The sequence below is a fragment of the Monodelphis domestica genome, chromosome 3 (assembly GCF_027887165.1).
Source record: "Monodelphis domestica isolate mMonDom1 chromosome 3, mMonDom1.pri, whole genome shotgun sequence".
Classification (NCBI taxonomy): Eukaryota; Metazoa; Chordata; class Mammalia; order Didelphimorphia; family Didelphidae; genus Monodelphis; species Monodelphis domestica.
The window spans coordinates 424,944,104-424,966,813 of NC_077229.1; the positions used below are offsets into that span (position 1 = coordinate 424,944,104).

Genomic DNA, 22,710 nt, shown 5'->3' on the forward strand with positions numbered 1-22,710 from the left:
CACATGGACATGAATTTCAAGCCACTAAACAAATATTATTTGCTCAGAGAAACAGCATGATTTAAAGGAAAGAATAATATATTTAATTAGGAAAGGCATGGGATCAAATCCCATCTCTAACAGTTAAAGCTTGATGACCATAGTTTTAACATTTTTTTAAATCATCACCTTAGAATATATACCTAGTATTGATTCCAAGGAGGAAGAAAGGTAAGGGCTACACGTTGGGGGTTAAGTAACTTTCCCAGGGTCATGTAGCTCGGAAGTGTCTAATACCAGATTTGAACTCAGGTCTTCCTGACTAAGTTTTGTCTTCATACTGCCCTGATTAATCTGACCTTAGATTAGATACTTCGTAGTCATGTAACCCTGGGCATCACTTAACACCATTTGCCTGACCCTTACCTCTCCTTTGCCTTGGAACCAATACTAAGTATCAATACTAAGAAGGTAAGGGGTTAAAAAAAAAAAGGTGACATTGTGATGGTAATACCTTGGATTTGTATACTACCTTTTACATCTATTTTCTTTTGCCCAGAACTTAACAAAGGAAGCTATGGGAAGAGTTTTGTAGTAATCAATGTATTATTCTATTTTGTAGATACTTTGCTTTCTTAGAACCTATAAATATTTTAGTTGCCTTTCATAATTTGTCTAGGTCTATATTTTATTATTTAAGTTCTGAAGTAAAAGTTTTTTAAATGGTTATTTTTAATTCTTAGAGTTGAATGAGAATTTTATTTTGTTTTATTTTTCTCAATTTATAATCATAAACACTTATTTTTATGGTCATATCTTGCTTTAAAAAGCAATGTTTTCCATAATATTAACCTAGTGGTCATATGCAGAACTATATTCATGTATATTTTTGGAAGGTTAATATATTAACATGAGCAATAAATTAATCCTAAGCTTGTTTGTTTACTAATCATGCTTGTTTTCAGATATATCTATATAATGGGAGTCCAAGAAAGAAATGAAAAGTTATTTTATAGGATTCTGCAAGATGATATTGAAAGTTTAATGCCAATAGTATATACTCCAACAGTGGGTCTGGCCTGTTCACAGTATGGACACATCTTTCAGAAACCTAGGTAAAGCCAATTTTAATTAATGTTTAGAAATTGCTATCAGGATTTTTTAAAATGATGCTTATATAATCTGCAGTTCTTTTCAACATGTTGACATACCTTCAGACCATTTTTTGTATTGCAGTAGCTTAGATAAAATAAGCAAACTTCTATTTTGACAGAAGTTATTATTGCCATTCCTATTACCCCTAAACTATTTTGTGAAGTTCATCTCATGCTCAAAAGACATAAAACACAGTGGTAAGTAATAACAACTAATATTTGTATAACACCTTACATTTTGCAAAACATTTTATAAGTTGTATTATAATTGTTATTTTACAGATGAAGTAATTTGGGTTCAAAGAAGTTTAGTTTCAAAGCCAGGATAAAAAGCACAGGTCTTTTGATTCTTGGTCTGTTGTTCTTTTAACTCTACCAGGATCCTTCTTTGGGAATTCTTTTCTGAGTCTGGTAGCAGATCCATTCTACTTCTCACTGAAACTGTACTTGAGAATCTGGCCATGACTACCTTTTGACTAAATTAAGAGACTTTCCTCAATTCTTTTTTAGCTTTATATTTTTCTGCCCATTTTTCCTCCCTTCTTAAACTAAGATGGATTTTTCATTTAAGTAACTAAGTATATTGAGCACAAATTCATGTAGTATTGAGTTCTATTGGATACTGTCTCTTATTATTTCATTATATCCTAATGGTTTTTGTTCACCTAATAGAACTAAACAAATACCTTGCCATATTTCTTCCACACTCTGTTCTCTTTCTCTCTCTAAAATGTGAAACTAAACATAATGAAATATAGCCTCCTAACTGCTACTCTTCACATTAGACTCTTTTCCTGCTAGTCCATCCTACATGCATCCATTGGCGTTCTGGGGGGAAAAAACTAGACACTTTGATTATCTCCTTCCTATTTTAGTTTTTCTTTCTACTGTTCCACATGAATCTTTTACTTCATCAAGCCTGATGTACTCATTATCCCCTAAATATCCCTTGCTTGCTATTTTGTCTCTGACTGCTCATTTGCTCTCCTACATGCCTGGAATGTCCTTCCTTCTTTTCTAACTTAGCTGACATCAAAACTTCAGTGCCTAACTTATGTCTTAGTCTTCCTGAAGACTTCTCTAGCTTTCCTTGATCTATCTCTTCTCTGACAGATGTATATGTGGCAGGGTGGGATAAGGATCCTTTAAACTGGAGACATGGAAGGATGTTGTCTGTGTATGGGGGAAGGGGAGTGTGTGATGGGTGGGTAAAAATATTCTGAGAAGTCCTATGGGAGGCATTCTGGCTATAGAGAAGCCTCTGCAGGGCTGGAGACAGAAATGTATGTGAGAAGGCATAAATTACAACTGAGGAAAAGGCATTCAGCTTCTCTTCTGTTGAAAGCAAAGTCAGAGCCTCTGGTACTAGAAGAAAAGAAGGGTATGATTGAGAGGGAATAATGTTCTAGACACTGAAGACTTTCTGTGCATGAGTCTGCCTCAAAAGGAATACCCCAAGGTTTACCTGCCTTCTTGGACTTAGACCAAGCATATATATGCTTTGGTTATACCTCTACCTAGAGCCCTATATATGTGGAGATGACTATATATGAGGACTCGAGCCTACTTTAGAAGATCTTGTTGGCTCAAGGTTCATACCTTATTAAGGGAGATAAACCTTTTCCATTATTCTGAGAATTGTTCCTTTTCCAATATACTGAAAATATCTGAATAGCTGCATCTCTCATGACAGTTCTCTTTACCAAACAAGAACAAAGAAACACCATCATATAAACAAGAAGGCCAATTTTTTAATTAAATAACACAGAAATGATCCAGGAATTAGGCAGGAAGAGAGTTAGGGAAAAGGAAAAAGTCATGGGATTCTAGGGATAGAACCCAGGAAAAGCTATGCCTAGATAAGGGGGTACTAACTGGCAAAGAAAGAGAGTTAAAGAAAACTTACCAGCAACTATAGTTATATATACCAGTAGAGGAATGGGCTACCTCAGATTTGAATTGGAATAGATGACCTTTACAGTCCCTTCTTACTCCAAGATACTGTGGCAGTTTTTGTCTCTGTCACCCATGTTTGTAGTCATTATCTTTTCATTTGTTATTTCTTCAGGTAGATTTTAAACTCTCCATTAGTACTGTGACTTAATCTTTTTGGTCCTCTGCTATTCCTAACACAGTGCTTTTTGCCATAGTAGATATTCAATAGGTAGTTGTTGGTTGGCAAATGATTATTTGATCCAGGTTAGATTCAGAATTGGAACAACATAGATATTAAGTGTCAGGATGAGTTGACACAAGATTAGAAACCGTAGCAGAGTTATCAAGTTATTTGATTTCTATGTGACCACATTTGGTGATAGAGGGAGGGATTTTTTTCAAATGATTAAATCTTCTTTTGCTCTGGATAAGAATATTGTATTTCAGGTAACTTTTCACTTTAAACTGTCACCTCCTATTATAAAAGCTATTCTACAAAGACTTTTAATATATTTTCATCTCTCCCTACGTGCTCCTCTATCAAGCTTTAATGAAAATTTTTTATTAGTTTACTTCATAGAAGTTGTTATAGTTTCCTATTTTCTCATATTCATGATTGACTTTTATATCATTTTGGTAATTTTTAGCTTATTTGAGAATACTAGACTGATCTTAAGTAAAACAGTAACAGTATTTAAATATAATAATGTCCCCTGACAACTGGCTGTGCAATGAACTGTTTTATCGTGTGGCCTAATTAGATCATTTTGAAAATATGCAATGTTGACTTTTTTCAACAAAATATACTAAGTAGTCTAATTTACTAATAGTTGGGAGGGAGGGACATCATAACAAAAGAAAGCAAACTATTGTAAAGTGCAAAAGTGTTTTTGTTCTGTTGCAGGGGATTATATATTTCAATCTCAGACAGAGGCCATATTAGATCAATTGTGGATAACTGGCCAGAAAATGATGTTAAGGTACTAATAGCACAACTCTCCCTTTCACAATATTGTCTTTCCCTTTAAGTTACCTATGTGCATATACACCAACATTTTTCATTGTTGACATAGTTTTATTTTGCACTTATACATTATGGTGCTTTTTTATGAGGATATTATGGTATTATAGAAATATAAGGTGTAGCTTTTCCTTTTTAGGAATCACTGATAAAAAGATCAATTGATTTAGAGAAAGAGAGGAGGGTGACAGTGCTGAGCTCTGCTAGCCTTGGCTTCTCTTAGACTTTAGTTTCTTAATATTTAAAATACCAAGAAGTTTTATTTGGGGTTTCATGTAAGGTTAATTGCTAGATTTTCCAATTCCTCAAAAACTCTAGGTTAGATCCATTTCCTATTTTATTATAAGCATTTTGCATACTTTCTTCTCTAAATTTTATAACAGTGTGAGATGTTTTAATAGAAGTGTTTGCTATTATCCCCATTTAAAAATTTGAGGAAACAGTTTTTAAAGTAAAGCTAGAATTCTGAACACATATCTTTGGATTCCAAATCCATTGCCATTTCCATTATGCTAAGTTGCCTTTCTTTTTTTTATTATTTAGCTTTTATTTTTATATGCTTAAACTTGAATACCTCACTAAAAAAACAATTTCAGAGTGAACATTGTTAGTTCTGAGTTCCAACTAACTGTACTTAAGAGAATGAAACTCATAGTGCTATCTAAGACTTTTAGATCTGTTCTTAGCCAAAAAGCCATTTTATCTGTTACATAGTTTATTTACATGGAAATTTCTTTTGTATTACCTCTATAACTATTAGTGATTCAACACATTTAAGGCTTTTGTTCCTTTACCACATTCTTTTACCTTTATGTTTAAATTCAAAACTTCAAGGGAGAACACTTATAATTAGGCCAGAGTTTTTAGCAGAGAGAAATTAGTTTTAATTCATTTCCTTTTTAAAATGCTTTTAACAAGGAGTAGTTCTAGAATGTCAAGTGTGCTTTTTAAGTTATTTGCTTTGAAAATTTTTAAAGTAAATAATTAAATTTATACGGTTATAGTTACAAGTACAATAAAAAGTAAATCCTGTAAAAATACCATTTTAACCTCTGACATCTTAACTTAACTTTTAATATGTATCTTTTTTATAATTAAGGCTGTTGTGGTAACTGACGGAGAGAGAATATTGGGTCTTGGAGATCTGGGTGTCTATGGAATGGGAATTCCAGTAGGAAAGCTTTGTTTATATACAGCTTGTGCTGGAATACGACCAGATAAGTGCCTCCCTGTGTGTATTGACGTGGGAACTGACAATAATGTGAGTTTAACATTTCCCCCCACCTCTGATTTTTGTCTGCCACTTCTTTGTTATGAAAATTGCTTCCCTTGAACTTTTTCAAATTGATGATGTGGCCATGTTATAGCTGGTATAATAAAGTAAAATCTAAAGCTAAGAGGCATTCATTTAATGCTTCATTTTTACATGGAAATTACACAAGTATAATTATTTTTATATTTTTTGTTTTCTTTTGTAGACACTCTTAAGAGATCCATTTTATATGGGCTTATATCAGAAAAGAGATCGCTCACAGCTTTATGACGACCTGATTGATGAATTTATGGTAGCTATTACTGGCAGGTATATGAAGAAATTAGAAATATATTAAGATATTAAAGAAAATTACTAGATTGTACTGGAGGGGGTTCTAATTACAGGTTAAATTTAAGTTTCTGTATTAAAAATAGCCATAAAGCTTTGTAAGATAATACTAAAATTTACATAGCCCTTTAAAGTTTGCAATGTGATAAGAATTATATGTTAACTCATTTGAGCCTCACAACAATTCTATGAAGTAGGTGTTCTTTGTTATCCCTTTTTACAGATGAGAAAACTGAGACTGAGAGAGGTTAAGTGATTTGCACTGAGTATATTCATCTAGGAACTCAAATCATCCTGATTCCCAAGTCCAGAGCTCTGTACCACCTAGTTGCCTCGTTATGAGATCATAACTCATCTGTATAGCACTTAAAAATTTATAAAAATTAAAATTTACTTGCTCACAAGAACCCTATGAGGTAAATAGTGAAAGTATTATCCATTTTTTTATGAGAGAAAATGTAAACTCAGAGCTCTTAAATGACTTGCCCATTGTCATATATGTGCTTATAGGTTCCAAATACAGTATTCTTTCCATTAATCAACTGATGGGACCTGGGCATAGATATATGTTTGTCTTTAGCATCTTGAAAGCTGAGAAAATTCTAATTGATAATTATTTTAAGTCCCCTGCCTTGTTGTCCTCTAGAAATCTGGGGAATAACCATATGACATTCTCATATATTTTTCTTATACTTGAATCATTTGTCAAATAATTCTTGTTCTTCAGGCCAAGCAACTTCATTTCCTTTTAATCTTTGTCATGGGGTCTAAATTCCATTCCTTTATTTTTTATCTTCTATAGATTCATTCCCATTAGAGGTTTTTGAATCATTATTAACATAATTCCAGTAACTAAAATTTGTCACTTAGATTATGGACAGTTGTAATCTCTTGATCATTTTCTTTTGTATTTATCTCAAGCTAATCTCTTACCATATGCTTATGTTTTGAATTTTTGATTGCTAGATATTACCATCTTGCAATATTAGTTTGATCCTCCTATTATCTTCTTAACTGCTCAGCCTTTAGGTAATTACTCTATCTATTGATATACTTCTGTGGCATTTTTTTTAATCTCATCTGTGGCTTCATTAGTATAGGTACAACTTCTAGGATGTAAATCTTTTTTTGATGAGTATTGGCAATTCATTCTCAACTTAGACTATTCAAGTATTGCATGTGGCACAGAAAGATCAGAAACAGGACTTGAAGTAGCTAGCACCAAGTCTTCCTGACACCAAGGTCCTTTCTCAGCTACTTATGGCTCATTCCATAACTTCAGTATAGAAAAATGTAAAACTAATTTAGATGAAAGTAATGAAAATAAAAGTGTTTTAATCATACCCTTTATTGAAAGATTTGGAAGTCCTCATTTAAAAGTAAATAACTTGAGAAATTATTTGAAACTTGTCTTTAAAGCATGTGGAATTTGGGTGAAAAATTAAGTATATGGAATGTTGGAAGTGAGGAGATTGGAGCAGCAAGTGGTAGTGTGAAGTGAACCTCACTGATTCCTCTTGTGACTCAATTCTAGACCTAACTTAATTCTTTTCTATTATAGATCTAGCCCAGTTTCTGTCCTGTGAGAAAATTATGCAGTTATGAGAATTATGAGAAAACTTTATTGCATTGTTTGAACTCATATGTCCTGCCTGGAAACTGACCCTGTGCTGACCAGTCAGTTCAATGCTTTCATGCTCCTTATGATTGTTTACAGACACTTGGAGGGGAATGGAACACCTCCTTTTCTGAATTCAGAGAACTGCACCTATTCACTCTCCCCCTCCCAACATGGAAAATCCATCTTTCTTCCAATTAGAAATCAGATTACTTTATACTATATTGTTTGATTTTAATTAATTTGGCTTATCTGATTGTCTTTAATGTATAAAAGTCTATATCCCTCTGTATTCAGGTTCCAACCCTAAGCTGAAAAAGGGAATTGGTCCTAATTTGTTAGTTAATTGACATTCATTGCCTAATAAATCAATATGCTTGGGAGCTTGAACCTTTGTTTCCTCAGTCATTTTGTCTTTCCCCATAGAAGACCATGACTGACTCCTATACTTCCTTGTGCCTTCCACATTGAGCATAGTGGGTAGAACTTTAAAGCTAAATGATCTCTAAACTCTCTTTGCCTCAATATTCTTTGACTTCCATGTCTAGCCAGTTAACTTTTCCTGTGTACATATTTCTTTTTACCTTTTATTCAGCTCTTCTTATATTGTATTATCTTAAAATGCTCTCATTTGTCCTTTATCTAAATTCTACCCATTCCTCAAGTTACAGTCTCAGTCTACTTGCAACCCTTGCTGAAAATGCCCACACTTAGCAATCTCTTTCCTTATAGCTCCTTGGAAGTTTACTACAACACAAAACAATTTCATGTTGCTCTGTAATGTGTATTTTTTTCATATTTGCCTATCATCTGAAGCATTTGGTTGAAATCCCTTCAAAAGAAGGACTGGAAAAAATGTCTTCAGTTTTGTAAGTTCTTTCAAAATACTGTTTACATAGTAGGGATTCCATAAATCTTTGTTGAATTGGTAACCCTTCTTGACCATTATAATGCCTAGGGGTTTTTGTTTTGTTTTGGTTTTGGTTTTTTATGAGATTGTAGGAGCAAAAGTGTCCAAGTGAAGTTATATATTAGTAATTGTTGTTGTAACATGAAATCTTGGAATAGAACTTGTTTAAAGATGATCAGTTCAACTACATATGGTTTTTGCTCTGGTTTTAGATATGGCCAGAACACACTTATTCAATTTGAAGACTTTGGAAATCATAATGCTTTCAGGTTCCTAAGAAAATATCGAGAAAAATATTGTACCTTCAATGATGATATTCAAGGTAAAGCCATTTCAGGTTCAATTCCTACTTTTATATAAAAAGAAACTTTAAAAATATACTCTTCCATGTTAAATCATTTTTGTTTCTTATAGGAACCGCCGCTGTAGCGCTATCAGGTCTTCTTTCTGTAGAAAAAGTTATTGGTACATCAATCTCAGAGCATACTGTCTTGTTCCTTGGTGCAGGAGAGGTGAGTTCTTTTAATAGCTTTTTTACTATGAAAAGTAAGACCATATATTAAAATTATGTAAGACTGCATAGAAATCACAATTGCCTATCCTAGCTTGAGGATATAGATAAGATATTGTTTTATTTATGGTTTCTGAGAGTTAATATGACCGAAAAACTTCATTAGCCTCTGACCAAAACTGATAAGCCTCTGAGTTTAGGCTGATAATCAGATAAGAGAGGAAGTTCTTCAATTGAACCCATACTCAAAGCCTTTCCAGCAAAGTAATATTTGCTAAATCTTCTACTCTATTACCATTGTCTCTGTGACTTTAGGGTTATATGTATGTCCAAAGAAGTGTCAGAATAGGAAAACTTATAAACATATGTAGGAGGTGGGGCTAAGATGGCAGCATAGTGACAAGAGCCTTCTGAATCTCCTTCCAACCAATCATTACAAAGTGTCTCAAAAGGACAGAAATCAAAATCAGACAAGCAAAGGGGCTCTCCCAGGGGAAGCCGCCTTAAACATAGGCAGATTTGGGGATTTCCACACTATAAGGGGACAAAACTGCACTTAACAAAGTGCAAGCTGATCACCCCTCGCCCATACCTTACCACGCCAGAGTCAGAAGAGGACCAAGGCAATCTCTAAATCCCCGAGGGCAGTGCAGGTCCTTGGCAGCAAGACTTGAGGCTTGAAGCTGAATAGCATGGAGCCTGGGCAGTGGAGCTTGGGCAGAAACAAAACTGGACACAGCCAAGGCAGTGAGGACTGGAAAGATAGACTCAGGGCAAAATGCTTTAAAGCACACTACACAAAGAACATCACAGTGCCGAGTGAAAGGAGCAGAACCAGGAGAACTTATATACAGACACTGATACACTATGGTACAGTTGAATGTAATGGACTTCATTAGTTGAAGTGTAGTGACTCAAAACAATTCAGAGGGATTTATGTGAAAGAACACTATCCACATTCAGAGGAAAATCTATGGGAATAGAAACACAAAAGAAAAACAACTGCTTGATCACATGGGTCGAAGATATAATTGGGGATGTAGACTCTAAAACAATTACCCTACTGCAAACATCAACAAAATGGAAATAGGTCTTGATCAAGGACACATGTAAAACCCAGTAGAATTGTACATCAGCTACGGGAAGGGATGGGGGTAGGAGAGGAAAGAATATGATTCTTGTAACCAAGGGAAAATGACCTAAATTGACTAATTAAATAAAATTTAAAAACAAACAAAGAATATCACAGATTTACCTGCCCTCACTTGAGCTTCTGACTAGGAAGGGAAGATACTACTAAGGCAAAACTCTGATAAGAAAGCAGTCAACATGCAGGAACCCCAAACCACTAGAGGCAAAAGGAATAAGCAGTAGCAAAAAAAGCTTTTGAATCTAGACAATGTCTCTGGAGAAAAAGCAAAATACAGAAGCAACAGCAAAGAGTGAGAAACAAGCAAATACATACAAACTTTCCCCCTAAAACGGAAATTGGCCACAAGCTCTTAGGAACTCGGAAAGGAGTTCAAGAACCAAGTAAGAAAGAAAAAAATGGGAAGAAAAGTGAGGAAAAGAAATGAAATTAATACAAAAAGAAAATAACAGCTTAAAAGACAAACTTGCCCACGTGGAAAAAGAGGCACAGAAATCAAATGAAGTAATAAGCAAATTGGAGACCAGAACTGACCTGCTGGAAACCATGAAAAGCAGGATAGACCAAACCAAAAAGGGAAATCAAAAGATCATAGCTGAAAATCGGTCTTTAAAGACTAGAATTAGACAAGTAGAAGCTAATGTTCTCACGAGACAGCAAGAATTAATAAAGCAAAATCAAAAGAATGAAAAAATAGAAGGAAACATGAAATATCTCATTGAATAGCAACTGTCCTGGAAAACAGATCCAGGAGGTCTCTCAAATTGTCTAATTTGAGAATTATTGGTCTACTGGAAAGCCTGGAACAAAATTAAAGCCTTGACATCATATTATAAGAAATTATCCAAGAAAACTGCCTTTATATTCTTGAACAAGAGGGCAAAATAGACATTGAAGGAATCCATAGATCACCCCCTACATTAAGTCTCCAAAAGACAACCCCCAGGAATGGTATAGCCAAATTCAAGAACTTCCAGGCCAAGAGGAAAATATTGCAAGTGGACAGAAAGAGACAATTTAGATATCAGGGAGCCCCAATGAGGATTACACAAGATCTAGCAGCCTCCAAACTAAAGGGCAGTAATATTTGAAATACAATATTCAGGAAGACAAGAGAATTGGGTCTACAACCAAGAATCACATACCATCAAAAACTGACCATATACTTTCAGGGGAGAGTACAATCATTTAACAGAATAAAAGATTTTCAAGCATTCCTAAAGAAAAGACCATAACTCAAAGGAAAATTTGATGTCAAAAAAAAAAATTCAAGAGAACCACAAAAAGGTAAACAAGAAAGAGGGGGAGAAATTTTTAAGGGCTTCAGTAAGGTCAAATTGATTATATTTCTATATGGAAAAATGATATCTATAACTCTTAAAAATTGTTTTCATTATCATAGTAGATACAAGATTTAGTCATAGGCAGAGGTTGTAATATTAAATTATTTAAGATGATATGTAGTAAAAAAAAATTGGGGAGGGGACAAAAAAGAGAATGGTACTAAGAGAAACTTGAAGGAAGAAGAAATATAGGATCAATTATACCACATAAAGAGGCACATGGTGGGGGGGGGGAATACTGTTATAAGAAGGGGAAAGAGAGAGTGGTAGTTAATGCTTAAACTTTACTTTCAGTGAATTCAGTTCTGAGAGGGAAGAACAGCCAGAAGTATTAGGATATAGAATTCTATCTTGCTCTAGGGAAATTGAGAGGGAATAACAAAGGAGGAGAGTGAGGCAGGGAGTATTAAAAGTTAGGGAAAGGTTGAGGGGGTGTGATTAATAGAACCATAAAGAGAAATGAGGGGAATAAAAGGGAGGGGGGTAGGAAGGAAAGTAAAATAAGAGTGGGGAAAAGGGAGACTGATTAAAAGCAGAACACTGGTATAAAAGGAAATAGTGAAAGAAGAAAGAGCAGGACTAAAAAGAGGAAATTTAAATGATGGGAATACACAGGTGTAACCATAACTCTGAATGTGAGTGGGATGAACTCACCCATAACATGGAAGCAGATAGCAGAGTAGATAAAAACCAAAATGCTACCATATGTTGTCTACAAGAAACATACATGAGGCATGTAGACACACCCAGGGTAAAGGTAATAGGCTGGAGCAAAATTTATTGGGCATGTACTGAGAAAAAGAAGGCAGAAGTCAACAATCATATCTGACAAAGCCAAAGTAAAAATAGATCTGATTAAAGGAGATAAGGAAGGCAATTACATCCTGATAAAAGGCAGTATAGACAATGAAGAAATATCAGTATTCGACATGTATGCACCAAATGGTATAGCATCTAGATTTTTAAATAAGAAAAAATTAAGAGATGTGAATAAAATCTTTGAAAAATTAGAGTTAATGGATATTTGGAGAAAAATATAAATAGGGATAAAAAGGAATACACCTTCTTATAGATTGATCTTGTACTAGGGCATGAAAACATTGCAAACAAATGCAGAAAAGCAGGAATAATAAATGCAACCTTTTCATATCATAATGCAATAAAAATATAATTAGTAAGGGTACATGGAGACACAAATCAAAAATTAATTGGAAATTAAATAATCTTATTCTTCAAAACTGATTGGTTAAAGAACAAATCATAGAAACAATGATTTCATTGAAGAGAATGACAATGAGGAAATGATACATCAAAATTTTTTGGATACTGCCAAAATTATATTTTTGTAAATATACAATATGAATTTTATCCCTGAGTGCCCATATTAACAAAAAAGAGAAAGAGGAGAGTAATAAATTGGACATGTAACTTAAAAAAAACTAGAAAAAGAATAAATTTAAAACCCTCAGATAAAGACCAAATTGGAAATCCTAAGAAATTGAAAGAGAAATTCATACAATTGAAAGTAAAAGAACTATTGAACTAATAAATAAGACCAGGAGCTGGTATTTTGAAAAAACAAATAAAGTATTAGTTAATCTAATTAAGAAAAAGAAAGAAGAGAACCAAATTGACAGTATTATGAAAGAAAAGAGTGATCTTATCTCTAATAAAGAAGAAATTATGGCAATTATTAAGAACTATATCTAGGTGAAATGGACAAATATTTACAAAAATATAAATTGCCTAGATTAACAAAAGAGGAAGAAAATACTTAAATAATCCCATCTCAGAAAAAGAAATTGAACAAGCCATCAAAGAATGACCTAAAAAAACAATTAACAGGGCCAGATGGATTCACAAGTGAATTCTATCAAGCATTTAAAGATCAATTAATCCCAATACTCTACAAACTATTTGACAAAATAAACAAAGAAGGAGTATTACCAAATTCTTTTTATGATACAAATATGGTACTGATTCCCAAGCCAGGAAGACCAAAAACAGAGAAGGAAAACTATAGACTAATTTCCTTAATGAGCATAGATGCAAAAATATTAACTAAAATACTAGCTAAAAGGCTATAACAAATTATCATAAGGATTAGATTATTCACTATGAGTGGTTGGGACTTATACCAGGAATGTAAGGCTTAATATTAGTAAAACCATCCATATAATTGACCATATCAGCAAACCAAACTAATAAAAATCGTATGATTATCTCAATAGATGCAGAAAAAGCCTTTGACAAAATACAACACCCTAGAAAGTATAGGAATAGAAGGGCCTTTCCTAAAAATAATAAACAATATTTGTTTAAAACCATCATCAAGTATCATTTAGATGCCTTCCCAATACAATCAGAACTGAATCAGGGATGCCCATTATCACCACTACTAATTAATATTGTACTAGAAATGCTAGCAGTAGCAATTAGAGAAGAAAAAGAAATTGAAGGGATTAAAGCAGGCAATGAGGAAACTAAACTATCACTCTTTGCAGGTGGCATGATAGTATACCTAAAGAATCCAAGAAAATCAACTAAAAAACTAGTAGAAACAGTCAATAACTTTAGCAAAGTTGCAGGTACAAAATAAACCCACATAAATCATCAGCATTCCTATATTTTTCCAACAAAATCCAGCAGCAAGAGTTAGAAAGAGAAACTCCATTTAAAATTACTCTAGACAAGTTAAAATACCTGGGAATCTACTTGCCAAGACAAATTCAGGAATTATATGAACATAACTACAAAACACTCTTCACACAAATGAAACTAGGTCTAAACAATTGGAAAAACATCATCAATTGCTCATGGGTAGGATGAGCTATTATAATAAAAATGACAATCCTTCCTAAATTAATTCACTTATTCAGTGCTATATCTATCAAACTACCAAAATACTTTTTATAGAATTAGAAAAAAGTATTACAAAGTTTATCTGGAAGAACAAAAAATCTAGAATATCAAGGGAAATAATGGGAAAAATTGTGAAGGATTGAGGCCTATTTTTACTAGATTTCAAACTATATTTTAAAGCTGTGATCATCAAAACTATATGGTATTGGCTTAGAGATAGAATGGTGGATCAATGGAATAGTAGCAAGATAAGAGTTTGGTAAACCCAAAGATCTCACCTTTTGGGACAAGAACCCACTGTTTGACAAAAATTGCTGGGAGAATTGCAAAACAGTGTGGGAGAAATTAGGCTTAGATCAACGTCTTATACCCTATACCAAGATTAACTCAGAGTGGGTAAATGACTTAAATATAAAGAGGAAATCATAAAAAAATACGTGAACATAGAATAGTACTTCTGTCAGATCTATGGGAAAGGAAGGAATTTAAGACCAAGCAGGAGATAGAGAAAACTAAAAAATGTAAAATGAATTTTGATTATATTAAATTTAAAAGTTTCTGTACAAACAAAATAAATGCAACCAAAATTAGAAGGGAAGCAACAAATTGGGGAAATTTTTCATAACAAGAATCTGACAACGGTCTTATTTCTCAATTTTATAAGAAGCTAAGTCAATTGTACAAAAAAAATCAAGCCATTTCCCAATTGATAAATGGACAAGGGACATGAATAGGCAGTTTTCAGATAAAGAAATCAAAACCATCAATAAGCACATGAAAAAGTGTTCTAAATCTTTCATAATTAGAGAAATGCAAATCAAAACAATGCTGAAGTACCACCTCACACCTAGCAGATTGGCCAATATGATAGTAACAGACAATAAAAATGTTGGAGGGGTTGTGGCCAAATAGGGACACTAATACATTGCTGGTGGAGTTGTGATTAATTCATCCATTCTGGAAAGCCATTTGGAATCATGTGCAAAAGGATTTTAAAAGACTGCACCTACCATTTGAGCCAGCCATACCACTGCTGGGTTTGTACCCCAAAGAGATAATAAGGAAAAATATTTGTACAAAAATATTCATAGCTGTGCTCTTTGTGATGTTGAAGAATTGGAAAATGAGGAGGTGTCCCTCGATTGGTGAATGGCTGAACAAATTGTGGTATTTGATTGTGATGGAATGCTATTATGCTGTAAGGATTGATGATCTGGAGGATTTCTATATGAACTGGGAGAATTTCAGTGAACTGATGCAGAGTAAAATGAGTAGAACCAGAAGAACATTGTACACAGAAAGTGAAACACTGTAGAACAATCCAATGTAATGAACTTTGCTACTAGTAGCAATGCAACAAACCAGGACACTTCTGAAGGACTTACATAAAAGAATGCTATCCACATTGAGAGAAATAACTATGGGCGTAGAAATGCAAAAGCGAAACATATGACATTACTTATCACATATTTATATGGGTATGTGATTTGGGGTTTAGATCTTAAAAATAAATCATTCTATAGCAAAAGTGAATAATATGGAAATGGGTATAAGGGACAATATTTGTACAACCCAGTGGAATTGCTTGTAAGCTCTGGGAGAGGGGAGGGAAAAGGGGAGGGAAAGAAAACGAAACATGGAAAAATATTTTTAAAAACAAATAAATAAAATTTTAAAAGAAGATACAAAGAAAAAACAAAACATGTATATATGTGTATAAATTTATGTATATACACACATTTATATTTATATGAATGCATAGATTGCTACACTCCTCTTTATATCCTTACGTATAATACATCTGTATGTATAGACTCATAAAAGACTTGTACGATTTATGAAGGGGAAGATTGAAATAAATGTTTTTCATTATTCTACCTATATTTATGATAGTAACAATTGGTAATAGATACGGGTCTTGAAAAGAATAAAGTAGTTTTTAATGTAAATTAATAAAATCAAGGTGTTGCTTTGATTTTTAAAGTTCATGTTTTGTTAATCAGGCTGCCCTGGGAATTGCAAATCTCATTGTTATGGCCATGAAAGAAAATGGCATTGCAGAAGAAGAAGCATATAAAAGAATTTGGATGTTTGACAAGTTTGGCTTATTAGTTAAGGTAAGATTCCAACTGAAATTTTGACAATTTAACATTTTTGCCCAGTGATGTTTAAAGTCTAAATTTCTAATGTGATAATCTAATTCAAATATTGTTATATCTTAATATCATAAAACTATCTTATTAAAACTGATGTAGGGGCAACTAGGTGACTTAATGGATATGGTGCCAGGCCTGGAGACTGGTTCAAATTCTGGGTTCAAATGTGACCTCAAACATATCCTAGCTGTATGACCCTGGGCAAGTCACTTACCCAATTGCCTAGACCTTTCTCCTCTTCATGCCTTGGAATGGATACTTAGTATCAATTCTAAGACAGAAAGTAAGCTTTAAAAAAAAAAAATCTAACTAATGTAAGTTTCAGGTTAGGACTATTCTAGTTTGGTAAGTAGAGCAGACAGGAATATAAAATCGTTAAGTCTGTTCTTTGACCTATTAGTGAGTAAGACCCAGATTCCATGGATATATTTTCTTATCTCTGTTAACAGGTGCTTCTAGAGCAGTAATGGTGAACCTATGGATTGGGTGCCAGAGATGGCATGCAGAGCACTCTCTGTGGGCACATACCCACCCTTTTCCCCTCCTCTACCTAAGAAGAAGCTGCTCTCCTTCCCGTCTCCATGTGCCTGATGACATTTTTTCATACCCCCTGCTTAGCACATGGTGGGATTGGGGGGTAGCTCACAGGCAGCAGAGCTGGAAGGGAACACAGTACTAGGGCCACTCCCCTCCCCCTCTCTACACTCACTGAGGACATTCCTCACTTCACCAACCCCTCCATCCAGTAGCCCAATGGGAGTGCTTCCTCCTTCCTGTGCAAGGTAAAGGAATGTGCCTGGCACTAGGTGGGTGGGGGTGCGGTGGGCATGGCACTTAGTCTAGGTGTTGGGGGCAGGGCCTGGCACTGTCTCTAAAAGGTTCACCATTACTATTCTAGAAGTTTACTTTTAGAGGAAAAATATTTTCTTTCCATTTGATTTGAGGATAACACTTTTGAAAATAAAACAATTTTTTAACCAGTAGAATCTCTCTAACACAAAAGATATGGCATGAGAAAGTTCCATGGGTTAAAATGGAACCCTTTGAGTTCTCTGTCACCAGGGCAGAAAGTGCCCCAGGACCATGTGTTTGACTGAGAGCTGGGAAGGCTCCCAGGCAGCCTTAGAGTTTTAATGAGAGCCTCACCGGCTTCCGTCCCATCCCTGAACAGACTTCTGAGCTGGGAATTTGAACTAGGACCCCGGCTCAGTCAGGAGTTTGAGCAGAGCAGGAGCAGGAGCTCAAGTAGTTCAGGTCGGTAAAAGGACAACTGCACCTGCCTGTGGAACAGTCACGGCAAGGGGTTAAGCCACACAGACACCTCACAGGGCTAAGACAGAGACGTCGCTATTTAATTTTTGCTGAGAGAGATGATGGTGATGTTTTTCTTCCCCAAATACTCCTTTTAGTTTTTCTCTGTTTCCTAAGGAATGCATTCCTATTCAGTCAGTGAATCAGCAAGCAAGGATTTAGTGCTTACTCTGTGCCAGATACTGCGCTGAGCTCTAGGGAGAAAAAGGCAAAACTGTGGTCTCTGCCCCTAGATTCTAATGAGAGAGGTATTAGGTAAATAATTATGTGTATACATGATTTAAATAGCTTAAATAGGATACACCAGAAGGAAGTCTCTAGCAATGGAAGGTACAAGAAAAGATCCCCTGTAGAAGGAAGGATTTGGGCTGAGTCTTATAGGAAGCCAGGAGGGGGAAGTGCGAGTGGAAAGCATTCCAGGCAGGGAAGTCAGCCATATAGCAAGGTAGCCACCATTGCTGGATCATAGAGCATGTAGAGAGGAGAGGAAAGGGTGAGAACAATGGAAACATGACAAGGAAATGGTAGGGAAGAACTTAAAGTGCCCAAAAGAGGGCTTTCTATGTGGTCTGAGGAGGAACGGGGAACCTCTGGGCTTTATTGAAGAGGAATGAAACACAGTTATACCCGTCCTTTAGGAAAATGACATCAGCACTAAGCAGAAGATAGCTAGAACAGGGAAAGACTCTTCTTTTTTATAATAACAGAATCATGACTGTCCATAATTGAGGTGAGATGTAGGAGTAGGTCATAGGAAATGATTAGTTTCAAGGACCTGGGGAGTTAGGGCATTTGAATGTGTCAGTGCATATTCTGAAAATCACCTAATATGAGAGGAGGAAAGGTTGTAAGCCTTTAAACTCATTGAGGAAAGCAGGAAAATGTGAAGGGATTAAGTAGATTACAGGACCAGCATCTGGACTGGATGAGACATCTGAATAATGTGGATTGCTGAGGAGAGGTCACTAAATGATAATGGTGGAGGGAGAGTCTAGAAATGGCAGTGGTCATCTTCAAGGGTCACCAGGAATTCGGGGTCATCAGACAGTAAAGGTTTAAGATGAAACCAAATTCGTTAATTACTGGATAGGCATTCCAGAGAGCTCAGAAAGAGGTGGGTAGATCTGAAGAGGAACATTTGGAGGATAAAATGGAGGGAGAGGGAAGAGAGGGAACAGATGATCAGTCTTAGGAAATGCAGTTAGTGCTTCTGTGAACAAGGTTTCAGAATCACTAGAATGAGGAAAGTGAAAGAGGGTTGGTTATACTAATCATTGAAGAATGAATCAAGGCAGAGTTATCAGTAATTGGAGAGTTTTATGTTCTTTAAAGCTTTTTATATCATTTTTTTTTTGTTGTTTGTTTTAAAATCTTTACCTTCAGAACTAAGTATTGGTTCTAAGACAGAAGAGCAGTAAGGACAAGGCAATTGGAATGAAGTGACTTGTCTAGATTCACACAGCTAGGAAGTGTCTGAGGTGAGATTTGAACCTAGGGCTTCCCAACCCTAGGCCCACTTATGTGCCCCATACACCTTTTAAATTGTGTCAAAGCTAGCTTTTTGTTAGATAAAAATAAAATCAATCTTAACTGCTTTTGGATTCATGTTTGCCTATAATTTTGAAAAGAGGACTGGAAGAGAAAATAAAGGCAGAAGTCAGTCTCTTCTAAAAACCCTAGAGTCTTATCCTAGATGGAGACTCCAAGCTAAAAATGATAGGAAACCTTATGGCTTTGATTATTAATAATTTTTAAAATAAATTTCCCAAAAAGCCAAACTAAACTAGATCCCAGGTTTTTTCTTTTGTCACTCTAGGCTAAAAACAAGTCATTTTCCTTTTCTTCTTTCCATAAATATGCCCAAGAGAAAGCCCTTGGCAGGAATTAAGCTAGGTGCAACTAGGTGGCATAGTAGACACTGCAAGCCATGGAGTCAGAAGGAATTGAGTTCAAATTTGACATCGGACTCTCCTTAGCTGTGTGACCTGTGGCAAGTCACTTAGTCCCTTTTTATCTCTGTTCCTCATCTGTAAAATGAGCTGGAAAAGAAAATGGCAAACTACTCCAGGATCTTTGCCCAAAAAACAACCACCACTATCATCCAAATAGGGTCAGTCCAACAGCACTAAACAACCACAACAAAAGGGGTTAAAGCTGAGGTCTATGACTAGGGAGAGCCACAGGGGACTGGTGCCATTTAATATTTTCTTTAATGGCTTGGAACATGATAGTTTTTTCTAGAATTTGAAGGAGTATTATGACTAAGAAGAATTAGACTTATTTTGTTTAGCCCTAGATGGTAGAACTAGGAGCAGTAAGTGAAAGATGTTACAGTTAAAATAGTGTTTGACATAAACTGTTACAGATAAAAGAGTGTTTGCCTTAAACTGTGACCGCAAAGATATGTTTTTTATATTAAAAATAAAGTGGTCGCCAGGGAAAAATTCCCAAATATGAAATATACCCAAGTCAGCTGGGTTTCATGGAGATTTTAATTAATACAAATTAAGGAATTAATGAAAGGGAGAGAGAGAGTAATAGGAAATAATGAGAAAAAGGCTAGGCCAGCCTAGGCCAGAGCCTTAGGCTTAAGTCTTAAGAGAGAGATCAGTCCGTCTTTAATCCACTCACCACAAGATTTATCCCAAGCAAGATTCTAGTGTTCAGAGAAACCCACCAGTTCAGCTTCGGCAAGCTGAACTAAGTTCAGCCACCAAGCCCTTCAAGGCAGCTCTGGCAAGCTGCCTCTCTACAATTCAGCTTTGGCAAGCTGAATCTTCAGCCAGCCACCCCAGTTCTCTCAGAGAGAGTTCCTTATAAAGGGAATTTTCTCCTATGTCACCTCCCCTAAGTTCTCACATCTACCAATCACAGTAGACCTTTTCCAAAGGACAGACCATTCTTAATTCACACCTGAGTAGACTAAAACTTCTAAGTTCACACCTCTTTGCCCCTTGCAAGTTTGCAAGTTGCCTGACCTTTTAGTGATTAATTTGACCTTCATAGGTACTTAGCACCTTTTTGTATTAGATCTAAAAATGGACTTAGCTTAAGTGCTTGGCCTCACTATAAGTATGGGTTAAGTACTTTTTCATTGTTCAGTACAGAGTTTACAACTTACAGAGTTACAAACAGAGTTTACAACTTTACAATCTTCCCCTAAAGTATGCTTAAGTATGGGTGGAGTAGAGTTCTCACATTCCTGACTAAGTCTCTTCATTGTTTAAAATGGGGAATGGTCTTAACCAAATCTTATGAAGTAGGGTCTGAGAATTTTTAAGGTTCACAAAGAAAAGAAGCAAATTTAGGCTTAATGCCAAAAAATATTTCCTAATAATTTTACCAGGTATCCAGAAGTGAAGTGAGTTGAAGTGGTGGGAATCCTTCTGTTTTAAGTTCTTCAAGAAGAACTTGAGATTTTAAGACTAATCACCTGTTGGACATATGTGTGTGGGTTGGACTAGATTGCACATGAGGTCCCTCCCAACTCTCAGATTCTGTGAGAAAGAATCAAGTCTATTTCTGCTGCTACTTCTGACTGTCCTTCTCCTGCTATCTCTCAGAGGCCTTTCCTCAGATGTCCCCCCATCCAGATCCTATTCACTGTCATCTGCCAGCCGTCAGGTTGCTCTTTTCTTTATAAGAGTCCTTGTCCTTCTCTCTCCCTGTTCTAATCTATCACCTCTGTTATAACATCACTATTCTCCCTTCCTAATCTTGATTTGAAAAGTTGCTGTTTTAGAAATGTGTTCTGCTCTATCCTCAAATCTCTTAGTTTTGTCCTACTGTCTGGTGGTATGCTAGTCCTCCACCCAGAGTTATTTCCATTTGTCCACCTTCTCCATTCCTGCTCTAGTGAACTTAGACAATTGTGCCTACTAGGCCCATTTCAAATTCATGTTATCTCATTTCCTTTGGGTCCTAACACATTATCCTACTTGCTGAAATGTATATCCCCTCTGTCTTCTGTCAAGCATTAGTTCAGGTTCCATCCTCCATAGTAAAAACCATCCATGATTCTCTAGAATTCCTAGTGTTTTCATCCTCCCCAAATAACCTTGTGTTTATTTATGGACATGTTGCATCCTTCTGATATAGTGGAAGCAGACAGGAAACCAAAGCCTTTTTGCCTGAGGGTGAGTTTTTTAAGTTTGGAAGAGGCCACAAGCAGTTCTCTCCTCCTTCAGGCTAAAACCACTTGAACCATATGTTTCCCTCTTCTAGCAAAGACCACTTAAATTTAAAAAAACTAGAGAGGCTTGAAAAAAGGAAAGTAGACTTCTAGGAGCAGAACAAGGCTAAAACTTTAATACAGTCACTCTAATGAAAAAAACTCACTGAGCTGACCTTTTACTCTGGTGGTCTAACAATTTTTGTTGTGAGAGATTTTGTTTTTTGGCTGCAAGATGGAATTCTGGTGGGGTGGAGAGCAGGGCTCCTTTCCCCTCTAAGTTTTTTTCCTAGGGTTTTCCACACCGCTAGTTAAGAACAAACCAGCCAAGTAGTACTTCAGGGACCCCCCCCCCCCAAGGTGAAAACCTGAGGGTTGGCTAATTGGGCTGTTTGTTCCCTAAGCAAGGGGGTTTGGAAACAGCTTCCCCAGCTGAGTCCTCAGGGCCCTCCCGCTTAAGGTTAAAAATGACTGTGTTCTATTCAATTTAAGGAGAAAATAAAAAAATGTTTTATACTCACCTGATCTAGCAGCTGTATTTAAATAGTAGCCTTACAAGAGGGGGTAGTAAAGAGAGAAAGAGGAAAGAAATTTTCAGGGAAATTGAGGGTAGTCGTCACAACCTTTGTGGATTAGCCAGACTGTTAGGGGTAAAACTTATGGTTGAACTGAATATATTTTTAGTTGGTCGCCAGGGATTTAAATTCTAAGTCCCAATGAAATACTCAAGTTAGAATGGAATTTTATGGTGGTTTATTTGCAATAGAGTGAAGATATCAAGGAAGAAAGAAAGAGAAAAAGGAGAGAGATACCAGGGCAGGAGTGGGGGGGGGGTGCAGTAGAGGATTAAAACTAGCATGGCTCCCAGCCACAAGGCCTTCTCCAAGATGAGGGGCCTCCTCAGAGGCTTGTGCCTCCAGAGAAGCCAAGGAAGGGGAAGTAAGCCTTGCACTCGTCACGTGACAGTCTAAGGGAAGTAGCCAGAG

The 22,710-nt window shown here is 35.7% G+C and overlaps 1 protein-coding gene across 5 annotated transcripts in view; it reads left to right on the plus strand.

The window, feature by feature from the left end:
• ME2 (malic enzyme 2) overlaps positions 1 to 22,710 on the plus strand; it is a 131,834-nt gene that overhangs the window by 65,170 nt on the left and 43,954 nt on the right. For all 5 annotated transcript variants that reach the window (XM_056824430.1, XM_007486719.3, XM_001364356.4 and 2 more), the window contains 7 exons: positions 945 to 1,094; positions 3,973 to 4,048; positions 5,189 to 5,350; positions 5,568 to 5,671; positions 8,433 to 8,542; positions 8,635 to 8,732; positions 16,090 to 16,203. In XM_056824430.1, the coding sequence (XP_056680408.1) occupies positions 945 to 1,094; positions 3,973 to 4,048; positions 5,189 to 5,350; positions 5,568 to 5,671; positions 8,433 to 8,542; positions 8,635 to 8,732; positions 16,090 to 16,203 (814 nt within the window). The remainder of the gene's footprint in view (positions 1 to 944; positions 1,095 to 3,972; positions 4,049 to 5,188; positions 5,351 to 5,567; positions 5,672 to 8,432; positions 8,543 to 8,634; positions 8,733 to 16,089; positions 16,204 to 22,710) is intronic.